At 40.3% G+C, this 13,867-nt stretch overlaps 1 protein-coding gene across 2 annotated transcripts in view; it reads right to left on the bottom strand.

Moving 5' to 3' along the window:
* The window catches only part of TRMT9B (tRNA methyltransferase 9B (putative)), a 35,336-nt gene extending 24,069 nt beyond the window's left edge, over positions 1-11,267 (bottom strand). Inside the window, exon 1 of one of the 2 annotated variants that reach the window (XM_007961696.3) lies at positions 11,170-11,267. In XM_007961696.3, the coding sequence (XP_007959887.2) occupies positions 11,170-11,228 (59 nt within the window). In that variant the 5' untranslated portion in view covers positions 11,229-11,267. Of the gene's footprint in view, positions 1-11,138 lie in introns of both variants that reach the window. The other variant, XM_007961697.3, reaches the window with a different exon arrangement.
* Between the last annotated feature and the right edge of the window lie 2,600 nt (positions 11,268-13,867).

Here is a 13,867-nt window from a genome sequence, read left to right as displayed (position 1 = left end):
TCTTGCCCTGAGTTTTCTATGGCCTCTGCTATCATCAGGTAACCTAAAAGAGAGTTATTTTTAAGTGTATAAGCGATATGAATCTGTTTTGTTTTTCTGATGTTTTCCAGTTAACTTTATAAACACTGCAGATTTAAATTTTAAACGCTGTGGATTTAAATTTCCTACACTATTTTCCACATGAATTTTATGTATATAAACAAATTCCTTGAGTTTGAAAGTGTGACTAAGCTAATAAGACTAGAACTAAAACAGGAGCACAGGATTCCAGATGAAGCGAGGGATAAAGGGTTTGGATTAGCCAGGATTCCTAATCTGTGTGCTGTCAAATTGCAGACTCAAAAAATAATCCACATAAAAAGTCAGTATTTAAAGCCTCACATTATGTCCCTCCTTTGAGATTCAAAATGCTCCCCAGCATACTACAAGTTTTGAAAAATCTTTTCTCAGAATTACTGCGTCTAACATACTCTTTCTGTCTTTAAACACCTCCTGTGTTTTTAGGAAATAATATTATGCGGAAGACACTTTGGAAATGCTAATTTAATGTTTTGCAATTTAAGAATGTCCCCCAAACAAAGGAAGCATTTTTCCTGAGCATCCTTTTTCATTCATGTAGTTTTAGTGAAGTATGTTATCTACAAATCATAACTTCTAAGACGGTTTATAAAATGACTGAAAGTATGAGACGGTAAACATTTTAACTAGAAAGTCAGAAGGATGCACATCAGAGTTGCTCATTGCTGTCGATCCAAGAGAACCTGCTTCTGAGCCTGTGCCTCCTCTTTCCAGGGATCCCCGCCTCACTGAGTGGACCCAGGTTGAAAACCAGACCTACAGGGAACCAGTCCATGGGTGAGACTGACCCAATCTTGAGAATTTGAACTAAAAGGCCTGAATAGTCAAATGACCGCAAGTGGTTGGTTGTGATCACTTGGAGTCTGTGTTAGGGAGTCCGTTTTTAGCCATGCACATATGGATGAACCAAAAGAATATTTTTCTGCAAAATAAATGTAGCTGTAGGAAACAAAAAAACAAGATGAGAATTTGGGATGCTTCATAACATGGCGGGGGGAAAGGCAGAAGGACTGGAGAAGTCTAGTAGATGATATTCTAGTTCTAGTCCCTATGTAGGCTCTGGACAGGGTCTCAGGGTCATTCAACTCACAAGAAACCTGTTCATTTTAGAGTACCACCCTTGCGTCCTGAGGTACCACATTTCCTAACTTTGAATCTCAAATGGATACCCTGTTCTAGCCCTAAAATATTCTTCACTTGAACTCATTTCTGTTTCTACAACCACACCTTTCCAAAGGCAGGCAAACTGCTTTTTTTATTAACATTTTGAAATGATTATTTTACACTTTAAATAACTAGTGTGCAGTGATGCTGACACACAGTGTTGTAATATCTTACCTTTATTGTTACTTTTCAAGCAACCTGTAAAGCTTACAATGTAACCTTAAATCAAACCCCCAAAATTGAATGCTAATGATCAAAAGAAATCATAAATATGATGACAAAAACACAAATGAAACTGAGTAGACAAAGATACAACTAATTTTGCCAGGGGGAAGCAGATGTAGGCACAGAAGAGCAGACCTCAGACACTGAATCATCTTTGTTCCTTCCCTTGCCCCACAAACTCTGCCTATTTCGAGCATTTATTCCTTGAAGGATGGAAGAGAGGAGAGAAAGTGACAGAAAACTAACAGGAGAGTGAGTGGCCTGGCATGTTTCCCAAGGCTAGAAAAACAAAGAGAAGGACATTGGCAATTCCTGCTTCTAGCAACAGGGTTCTATTGAGAAGTCATGAATGTTTAGTTTTCCTGCCCTGGGCATGTGATTAGGCTAACATTTTTCTACTTACTTGAATTCAGGTAAACCCTATGTGACTTGCTATGGCATAAATGTGATCCCAGTGTGTTGCTTGCCAAGTTCCCTATCCCTTGTCTCTGCAAGGAAGTTCCTTGTCCTGGAGGCATCAGCCTAGGTCCCTCAGAACTCTTGATGGAGCGACATCATGGGTATTCTAACCCCACCCACCAAAAGGAATAAACAGCTCAGTTCATCATATGAACTGCAGAATATCTAGATCATGAAAAAGTAAAAAGTATACATCAATTTTTATTAGATGACAACTTGTTACCATATAAGTTCTCCCTTTTTTCTTCATAAAGATTAAAAGTTTTCTTTCTCATAGATATATATTATTAAAAAATTGAGAGAAAGCTGGATACAGTTTTGCATCCTACTTTTTTGAACTTAATATTGTGAACCAAGTGGTAACTTCTACCTACAGTCTTCTCTGCCTTCTCAAAGAAACATAATCTCCACAATCATAATTCCACAGCACTTGAAATATATCGCGTGCTGTAAAGTATTATAATGGCTTAAATATTTCTACTAGATTCTGAACTTCTAAAGAAGAAACAAGATTTCACACACATCTTTGGTTAGCCCGTAGTATCTAGCACGGGGCCTAAATGTAATAGGTCTAAATACGTTTAGTGAATACATGAATGATGGAACTCTAGCCAATTAAACAATATTTCTTTTACATTTTTAAATCATATTAACAGTTTTATTTAGGTATAATTGACATATAACAAACTGCATATATTTAAAGAATATAATTTGATGTTTTTACACATATGTGTGTGTATGTGTGTATGTATCTGTGAAACCATCAAGATACTCAAGATAATGAACATATCCTTCCCACAGTAAATCAACCCTCCCATCTTCCCCTACCCTGAACAATCTTTCTTTTCCTTTCCCTATTTTTTTTTTTTTTTTTTTTGAGACGGAGTCATGCTCTGTCACCCAGGCTGGAGTGCAGTGGCGCAATCTCGGCTCACTGCAACCTCCACCTCCCAGGTTCAAGAGATTCTCCTGCCTTAGCCTCCTGAGTAGCTGGGATTACAGGCACACGCCACCACGTCCAGCTAATTTTTGTATTTTTGTATAGACGGGGTTTTACCATGTTGGTCAGGCTGGTCTTGAACACCTGAACTTGTGATCCACCCACCTTAGCCTCCCAAAGTGCCAGGATTACAGGCGTGAGCCACTGCACTCAGCCTCTGAACAATCTTTCTTGATGTCATGTTTCTAGGCAAAGAAATAGGGATAGAGAGGTGGACACTGACATATATATCCAACTGCCACAATTTCAAAGGCAACTTTGAGTATTTGATGTGTCGACAAATAAAAATAAAAAGGTCTCCCAAGTTTTTCCAGTTTCTTAATGAGCACTGGATAGCTACAAACATATTCACACCCAGGTGCAAATAGTAAAAATATTCCAAGGAACTGAAAAGGCTTCTAGGGAAAAGGTTTTTCTATTGTCTCATCAAGGAGATGAGACTCTGTACTTGAGCCACAGAAATCTAATGAACTCTGAGAAGGCTTTGTCCCCAAGAGTGGCTCCTTGTCCCCAGGGAGGAGGTGCTATAACTGAATGTCCTCAAGATGGTGCTTATTATACCCACTCCTCCTAAGACGTTAGCACAGAGACCGAGGTGATAGGCTACAAGCACTTAGCCCTGTCATCAGAAAGGATTTCTCATTCGTTTGTGACGGGAACTTCCATCACCTCTATCTTGAGTTTCTTTCTGTACCACACTCTTCCCTGCAGTGAGTCCTCTATGTTTGAGCTCAATGGAAAACACACGTGGCTTTAAAACAGTTCTGTCTCCAAATACTGACATACGTTTATGAATTAAAACCTCTTGCTATCATATGGAACAATAAAGCTTTTAGAGGAAAATGCAGAACATCTTCATGACCTTGGAGTAAGTTAAAATTTCTTACAAAGGGTCATACAAAGTGCTAATCATAAAAGGAAAAATAAAGTAGACGATATTAAAATGAACACACCATGAAGAGAGGGAAAATTCAACCCCCAGAGTGTGAAGAGGTATTCATAGTACATACAGCTGACAGTAGAGTAGTATCCAGAATATAAACAATTCCTTACAAATAAAAAAGCGATAGACAGACAACACAACCAACAAATGGGCAAGAGACTTTAACAGACACTTCACAATGGGCAGGAGATACGCAGGAAACACACACAAAGGGGCTTAACTTCACTAGTATCAAGGAACTGCAAATTTAACCCATGATGGGATCCCACCACCTATACAAAAGAATGGCTGAAATGAAAAACACAAGGAATATCAAGCGTTGGTGAAATATGGAATTGGTGAATTCTAATACACTGCTGGAAGAAATGTGAGTTGTTTCAATCTGTTTGGAAAACTGCCTGGCAGTAACAACTAAAGCTAAACATATGCATATCCTATGGCCCAGCAACCCCACTCTTAAAGGTATATACATATATCCAAAAGATATGGACACCTATATTCACCTAAAGACATATGCTAGAATATCCAAAGAAGCACTCTTCAGAGTAGCACAAATCTGGAAACTGCATATGTGCCCATCATCAGTGAAATGATCAAATAAATTGTGGTATATTCATACAATGAAATGCTACCAGAGTTAAAATAATGAAAGTTTTCAACCGTATGCAACAATATGGATCAACCTCTATATCTGTCCATTTTGTACTGCTGTAAAGGAATACCTGAGGCTTGGTAATTTATAAGGACAAGCGGTTTATTTGGTTCATGGTTCTGCGGGCTGTACAAGCATGGCACCAGCACGTGTTTGGATCCTGGTGAGGCCTCAGGAAGCTGTTACTGATGGTGGAAGGTGACTGAGGAGCACGTGTGTCACAGGTCAGAGAGGGAGCAAGAGAGAGGGGAGGAGATGCCAGGCTCCTTTAAACAACCAGCTCTCATGTGAACCGACAGAGCATTAACTCACTCATTACCACAAGGAGGACACCAAGCCATTCGTGAGGGATCCATCCCCATAACCCAAACACCTCCCAACCGTCCCCACCTCCAACACTGGGGGTCACATTTTAACATGAGATTTGGAGGGGACAAATATCCAAACGATAAAAATTCCATAAATATCATATTAAAAGGGAAGTCCACAAAAGAATACACACTGTAGGATTCCATTTATAGAAAGTACAAAAACATGAGCCAATAGATAGATCAGAGAAAATAAAATAAAGTACAAAAACATGTAATCCCAGCACTTTGGGAGGTCAAAGCAGGCAGATCATGAGGTTAGGAGATTGAGATGATCCTGGCTAACACAGTGAAACCCCGTGTCTACTAAAAATACAAAAAATTAGCCGGGCGTGGTGGAAGGCGCCTGTAGTCCCAGCTGCTCAGGAGGCTGAGGCAGGAGAATGGTGTGAACCTGGGAGGCGCAGCTTGTAGCGAGCCAAAATCATGCCACTGCACTCCAGCCTGGGCAGACTGGAGACTCCGTCTCAAAAAGACAAAAAAATAAAAAAATAAATAAATAAAAAAAACAGTGCAAAAACAAATAAAACAAATGTGGGCCATTAGAAGTGGGATAGAGGCTGCCTGGGGGTAGCACCTGGCAGGGAGCACTGGGGGTCGGGAGGTGGTCCTGGGGTGCTGGTAATGTTGTTTCTTGATGTGGGCTCTGGTTACATGAGGGTGCTTAGGTTATGAAAGATTCATTCATTTATTTGTACATTTATGATATATGTACTTTGGTCCGTGTATATTTCAATTAAAACTGCCTTTTGCTTTCAGGCAATTGCCTTTATTTTAAACCATGTTAGAACTTGAAACTGAGCAGAGTATCCTCTCTCATCCGTGTTCTGCCATTTCCCTGAGGGATGAATGCCATCCAGTCAGTGCCTTCTGGGCAGCTAGAAACTGGAGATCACTGGGTTCAAAGATCAGGTGAAATGTCAAAGCAGTATCCCCATTCAATAAGATTATGTCATAGTATATCAGAAACTGCTGAGAGAGTTTTAGCTCAGAAGAAATCTAACTGAAGAAATAAGTGACTTAAATGAGGTAATGTCCAATGCCAGATTATCCAGTAACCAGCGAAGAATAGAGTCCATTTGCTCTCAATAAAGAAGTTGTTTCAGTTAGGGCAGCAGGTAAGTGACTCATCAGTATGATGAGAGGAAGGAAATTCATTCTACCTACCTTATATTTGTGATCTTATCACACATTGAAGAGCTTTACTCAATAACTCAAAGTGAAATTAAGGATGAATTGTGCCAGCCACAGCTTCCAAGTAGCACAACTATAATAATATATGGGGATTACTGATCTCAATAAATAGATGGGAACATAAAATTGTGTAAAGGTCCAGCAAGGAGGCTACACGATCCTCCGCTTGTAGCAGCAGGTGGTTGCTATTGCTACTTACCTTCATTCTCGAATTACCTTGCTGTTTCATTGTTACTGTTACTCGTTAAGACAATTCTCAGTGACTTCAGTACCTTACGAAGAATGTATGGACAAACTAGAGTGTCCTCATTTATTACTCCCATGTGGATCATCTGTAATATTCAGTCTACTGTTTATGTGGCTCTTTATATGTGCAGTTATTGGAAAAATCTGCTGAGCTTTTTATTCTGCAGAGAATAAAATCTTTCTGAAAAATATTATAATATTTATAAGCCTTAGAACCTAAGACAACAATGACTTGGGGCCTAATTGATATCTGGATGGTGAATCTCCCGAAACACACACAACTAACAGAAGAATCAGTGTTCCCTCCAAAAAAACCAAACCTAGAACAAAAACAACACAAAGAAGACAAAAATATGTATCAATGAAGTTTTTTTTAGTAAAAATCAAGAAAAGAATCAAGATAGAATGACAAGGAAAAGAAGAAAGAAACCAGGGGAAGTAAAAGGAGAAGAAACGGGGGAATGAATATATGTATTGAATGATTATCATGTGGTGCATATATGTTAGTGCAAAGAAAGCCAGAAACGGGGAGTAAGAAAAGCAGACGAAAAGCTAAGAGCTATGACTTAATATGTATAAAGAATAAAGAGAAGAAAAGGTAAAAATATATAATTTTGTATATATTTGTTTATATCTGCTCCAATTAGCACTCAAACTAGATTTATATAATCAAATATCAATTGCTCGTATAACTTTTTACGCATGTATCACTAATGGAAATTAGATTTTGACGACTTCTAACTGCAACTGAAACTTGCTTGAACCTTTGTGTTAAGAAACTAAAATCCAAAATAATGCCAAAGGTTAAAAGTTCTTGCTCTAGAAAGTCTAGAGTTGTATTGCTTTGAAGTTTAATATATTATGTTCATTTCCAGAATAATAGGAAATTATTAAAAAGGGAAATTTTCAGTGAGCCCTATGTGTGTGTAAGCTGACACATCTTCAAATGAATGCTTGAGAGATCGGGAACTGTGCCTTGGAACTCAGCCTAGAAGCGTGGGCAAGATTTGAAAATTTTTGTTTCAGCCAGGCGCGGTGGCTCACGCCTGTAATCCCAGCATTTTGGGAGGCCAAGGCGGACAGATCACCTGAGGTTGGGAGTTCGAGACCAGCCTGACCAACATGGAAAAATCCTGTCTCTACTAAAAATACAAAAATTAGCCAGGCATGTTGGTGCATGCCTGTAATCCTAGCTACTCAGGAGGCTGAGGCAGGAGAATTGCTTGAACCTGAAAGGTGGAGGTTGCAGTGAGCCGAGATTGCTCTATTGCACTCCAACCTGGGCAACAAGAGCGAAACTCCATCTCAAATTAAAAAAAAAAAAAAAAAAAAAAAGGAAAATATTCGTTTCTTGTCATTTAAATTGCACTTGCAAGAAGAATCAATTCCAGGGTTCCCCAAAGGTGGACAAGTCACTGTGCTTTTCAGGTCCTCTTAGCCTGCTTTTCAGGGAAAGTAGCAAACTTGAGAATTCTAACATAAGTAAGGCGTATAAATCAAGTCACTTCAGGGCACTTGATGTATTTGAAGAGCTGACCGCTACAGAAGGAAGGAAAGGAAAGGGAGAAAGAGAAAAGATGCTTAATCCACGGAGCTAGAGGCATGCAGGCATGAAAGTATTGCCTAGTCAATACCTTCTAGTCAACATCAGTGTCTTCTTAAAAAATGAGAAAGCTTCTAGTCAATATCAGTATCTTTTTGAAAAACAAAAAAGACATTAGTTTGAAAGAGCAGAGGGTCCATCAGAGGTAGCAGTGAAACATAATTTTGGAGATCTAAGATTCTGGGGAATATCTGATCCCTTCCCAAGCCTGAGGCCATGCACATATGACCACTATTTGCAATCACAGACATTTTAGAGATTAAAATACTTTTAAAAGCCTCTGTTTATCCTCTGTTCCTTTGGGGAACTGCACCTCTCTCAGACTCCAAGTGTCACTGGGGCCTGCCAGGCACACTGACAGTGGCAGTGCGGTGGGTACATGATCCAATCTCAGACAGTTATTCTCCCTGGCCTGGGAAATTGACAAGAGGTTGGAGCAGAACTGCTGATGGCTCAGCCCTGAAGCAAAGATCCTTATGTCTCATCCCAAGTTGTAACTTTCCTGAGGTTTGGTTTGCAGCGGTTCCTTTTATTGTGCCAGCTACTTAGGCATTCCCAACACATCCTCCTCCTTGCTTTAGTTCATTTTGACGTGTATAGCAAAAGGACTAAAGTATTACAAACTCGAATGCTCCTTCACAACAACAGCGTCTACCCCAGTGGGGGCCACAGTGAAAGGGAGGTACCATGGCCACTAGGGTTGCCAACGGGACTCATCACAAATGGATGAAGGGACTCTTGTTGGAGCAAAAGAATCTACTGAGATGGCAATGTGCTATTGGAATGCCAGCCTAGAAGATCAAAGTTGTCGCAGTGCTGGAACCTTTGCCCCCTTTCTGTCTTTCTGTTTGTACTGCCATCCCCTAGTATCTCAGCTAGTCTAGCTGGTCTGTCTGTTCCTCTCGCTGTCTCTGCACCGCCTACATCTATCCCTTCTAATATATTCATAATGATGGGAGTTGGCAACACAACCTTCTCTGTTAATGTCCACTTGGCTGGAGACACAACACATTCCTATAGTAAAAGGTAACTGCGTAGACCACGTAGCACACATGCCATTCCTGGTTTGCTGGCTACAATTCATGATTTTTCTTCTATGAGTTCAAGAAAAGTTGGTTAGAATCTGTATTTCATGCCAGTGCAGGGTTAATTTTTCTATACAACCCATTGGATAATATTCACTCCTTCTTGAAAGCCCTTCAGGGGACCTCTACTGCCTACTGGATAGCACCTGCACTCCTCGGTCTGCATGAAAAGCCTCCCTGACCTGGGCCAGTCCACTTTTCCAGTCTTACATCCTGCAACTACAGTACCTCAAACTCTCAGCTCTACCCACACAAATCTACTCACTTTTTCCCAAGTGGGACTTGCTCGGGACCTTATTCAGGTCTTTGCTGAAGCCAGCAGTCTATTCTCTCTCACCTGCAATGCTCTCCTATCACTTCCTCCTGCCAAAATCTTCTGGTCTGCAAAGTCTAGCACAGTTTCTTCCTCCTACATAAAGGATTCATGGATAACTACAGATAAAAATCATCCGTCTCAGTACTTTTTTTTTTGGGCGGGGGGGAGATGGAGTCTTGCTCTGTCACCAGGCTGGAGTGCAGTGGCACGATCTCTGCTTGCTGCAACCTCCGCCTCCTGGGTTCAAGCAATTCTCCTGCCTCAGTCTCCTGAGTAGCTGGGATCACAGGCGCACGCCACACACATGGCTGGTGTGTGTGTGTGTGTGTGTGTGTGTGTGTATTTTAGTAGTGATGGGGTTTCACCATGTTACCCAGGCTGGTCTCGAACTCCTAAGCTCAGGCAATCTGCCTGCCTCGGCCTCCCAAAGTGCTAGAATTACAGGTGTGAGCCACTGTGCCTGGCCCCAGGACTTCTATACGCTGCAAACTTATTATCTCTATCACTCTTAGGGCATTTTTCCAGATACTGTCATGAACTCTCAACTATATATATGTTCCCAACTAGATTATAAGGTTTTGGAGGGCAGAGATGGAAATGTGACGTTTTTATATATCTATATCTATGTCTCATCTGTACATCATAGAGCCTAGGATAGTGCGGAACACAGAGCATCACTCAATAATTAATTGTAGAGCCAATGAATCAAGGAGCTGTTTCTTAGTTCCCTCTGCAAAACAGCACTTCTTGACTCTGTACAAGCTGGTCCTTGACTCTTTGGTCATAAATCCTAAAGAGCCAGCTGTGGGTCAGTGGGCACTTGGAGGAAAGCAGAACTAAGACTGAGCTTTTCCAGTTTTATTTTGTGTTTTCTGATTTGCTGCCCCAGAGGTCTGTTGTTGTTGCTGTTGTTTTGAGACAGAGTCTTGCTCTTGTCGCCTAGCCTGGAGTGCAGTGGCGCGATCTTGGCTCACTGCAACCTCCGCCTCCTGGATCCAAGCAGTTCTCCTGCCCCAGCCTCCTGAGTAGTTGGGATTACAGGGGCCCACCACCACGCCCAGCTAAGTTGTGCATTTTTAGTACAGATGGGGTCACCATGTTTGAACTCCAGACCTCAGGTGATCCACCTGCCTCGGCCTCCCAAAGTACTGGGATTACAGGCACGAGCCAACGCATCCAGCCAGGTCTGTATTATAGGTACAATCTAGGCATACAATGGTCACTTTTTCATAACTAAAAAGCAATAGAAATACTGGAAATGGTTCTCCTATTATAAGTGCCACAGAGGACACAGAATTAAAAAAGAGAGAGCATAAAATTCTGCTTTAAAATTCAAAGACATACTTAAACTACAATTCTAAACTGAAAATGCAAGTTGGCCCAGACAGTTAAAAGACAGGTCTTTCATATTATAAAAAAGACCTAATTACAAGATGCATAGCTTTTTAATTTTACTTTTTAATACATGCGACTTCACACTTAACATCTATATATCATTTCCAAGTACAAATGATACTGTAAACTTTTGTGTGATAAAAATCTCATTTAAAAATATGTTTAAGTCCTACAAAAGCATTTTGCTTTCTAAAAATGCTAAATATGTTCTTATCATTTTTACTTACCCCGTACAACTACTTTCAAACACTGTTTTCCACCTTGTGCAAAAACAAATTCCAACGTACTTTGTATCACATTGTCATAAATTTAAAATTATAGGGATTGGGAAGAATTAGATTCGCTAAAGATGCACATTGCTAAAAACGCCTCATGGTATGTGAGTTGCTGAAGGGCTGAAAGCTACTAACCTGAGTCATCCTGTGATTACAGGAAAATTACCTCTTGTCTTTGTGAATCACGGCAGTCTCCACCTCCAGAGAGTGACAGTTGCTTCTCATAACTTTCTCAATGTGTAACGTCAATGAAAACTTGTAGGAGTGAAATCAAATAGTGCAGTCCTTCTCATGATAAACCACTGGTGTGAGTCTCTGAAGGGAGCACAGGCCCTATCAGGAAGAAAACAGATAGTAACTGTCATTTCACATGATAAGTACATGGAACCAGCTACAGCCCAGGTTGACTTCCTGACCTATGCATAAATTACCCAGCCAAGTAGCGATTAGAAAGAATTGTTAATATGTGGAGTGTGCCAGAATTATAAAAGTGGTTCAAATCAATGGGCCAATAAATCAATTCCTAAGCTTTCTATAAAACATACAATACTTTCTCCTAAAGTTAAATTGAATGATTTCATCTTGTTCCTGGGAAAATTGCTAACATTGAGAGTCATCTCTGATTCCAGGGGCTCAATTAAATGTATACTATCTAAGACAGTATTACTAAATTGTACTAAATCATTCCAGTACAATTGGACTGCTCAATATTTTCCTTATTACCAGCTACTTTCATGTCACTTTGACAAGTACTTGTAGTTATTCATCATTGTTCACATTTTTCTTCTTGTTCGTAAGAGTTTGTCATGAAACCCATCAAAAAGCTTTTAGTAATTAAAAAAAACAATGCACCAAAAACCACTTTGTAATATAGAGGTCTTGTGGTATACAATGAGATCCCAAGAGATGCCCGAGGTGATAGGAAAAGCCCATCCTGTAACACCTTGGACCCTAATTGCTTGTCTGCAAGTGGGATGAATGGACTATAATCTAAGTCCCAGCCTGCAACCATTTTGCCTAGTTTCCTTTTCACTTGTGTGTTCACCACACTGCCACAAACTGTACTTCTCATTACTCTCAGTGATTCTCGTGATGGCAGGGTGCATGTGGCTTTCCTACTCAGAGATGCATGTGGCTTCCCCCAACATTCCCCTACACCAGCCCCACCCCAGTCCTGGCCCCTATTTAAAACATCATTGATCTGGATGTGCTTTGGAAAGCTTCTCTCTAGTCTTCAGAACTTGCCTATAGATTTTAACCCCAGCTACGTCTCACTCATATGTAGGCACATGATCTGTGCCGTTGAGAGCCACAGAAGCTAACTTGTTAGAAGTGTATTTAAGAAGCATTTTGAAAGAGCTACCAAAGCACCTCATCGTTGCTCATGCAATTTTAGAGCCTGCCTTAATTATAAGAGAGATGATGTTTGCTGACTGAGTCCCCATGACAGGGTGAAGCTAAAAGCTCTCTGTTCAGACTTACCCTGCTAGGCTCTAACCTGGGCAGTCAACTGTCATCAGACAATGTGGTTGTCTATGCGCCTTTCCTTCAGGCATTCGTGCCTTTCCTTCAGGCATTTGTGCCTAAATGTGTTAGACCTCTCAGATAAGCCACCGAAGGCAAAGTCTTGAATGCCCCCGTCAGTAAGAGTACCAATAAGAAGAGAAATTGTAGCTATTGTAGAAGTAGGAGGCATATGTGAGCTACCTGGGCAGGAGGTTTGTCTATATGCCCAAATTAGGCACCCAAAACACCTACAGATATGACTGATTTCACTTCATTTTCCTAAATTAGGATCCAAATTTGCCTCTGTCTAAAGTACATAAATATCACCTTCTCCAAGAAGTTGTTGGGCAAAGATAGAATGGAGTCGTATCTATCTCAAAGGAGTTGAATTCCAATTGAGTCTTTTCATTAAATCAGTCCTATTTAGTATTGAAAGAAACACATTTCTTCCCTTCTTCTCTTTGACTAAACAGGAGGCCATCTTCTAGGGCAAGGTCTGTACCTTAAACCTTCTGAAATGAGCCATGCGTGTATTTTCCTGGGAAGAGGGTCAGCACCTCAAACCACGGCTCAGGGGCAAAGCCAGATTTTTGGGAAAAAAAAAAAGAATTTTCTGTATTAAATTAAAAATACACATTCATCTTTTCAACAAATATTAACTGAATCTCTGGTGAATGTAAAGCACTAAGGATAGAGATAAAACAGCTCTCACCGCATTCGGGACCCCAGAATTTAATATTGGAAGCATACAAATAAATAGAAAATTAAAGTGTAGGAGAACCTTTACTTCTGGGATGGATACATCCTGAGCTAATGTGATTCCCCAAACTCATGCCTTGCCTTATTTAATACCAAGAATCAAGATTATTTGATATAATCATCTACAAAATAATAGAATTGATATGGTTTGGCTGTGTCCCCACCCAAATCTCATCTTGAATTGTAGTTCCCATAATCTCCATGTATTGTGGGAGGGACCTGGTGGGAGGTAATTGAATCATAGGGGTGGTTACCCTCATGCTGTTCTCATGATAGTGAGTTCTCACGAGATCTGATGGTTTTATAAGGGGCTTTTCTCCCTTTTGCTTGGCACGTCTCCTTGCTGCCGCCATGTGAAGAAGGATATGTTTGCTTCCCTTTCCACTCATGATTGTAAGTTTCCTGAGGCCTCCCCAGCCATGCTGAACTGTGAGTCAATTAAACTTTCCTTAATAAATTACACTGTCTCAGGTATGTGTTTATTAGTAGCCTGAGAATGGACTAATACAATAATCATATATTTATACAATCATTATAAAATAATTATTTTGTGTCGTTGCAAATTATTAAACATCATGGACCTTTAGGTCACTTATGGT

Source organism: Chlorocebus sabaeus, chromosome 8 (assembly GCF_047675955.1).
Source record: "Chlorocebus sabaeus isolate Y175 chromosome 8, mChlSab1.0.hap1, whole genome shotgun sequence".
Classification (NCBI taxonomy): Eukaryota; Metazoa; Chordata; class Mammalia; order Primates; family Cercopithecidae; genus Chlorocebus; species Chlorocebus sabaeus.
The sequence above is the reverse complement of the archived record's forward strand: the minus strand, read 5'-3'. Positions and strand labels throughout refer to the sequence as shown.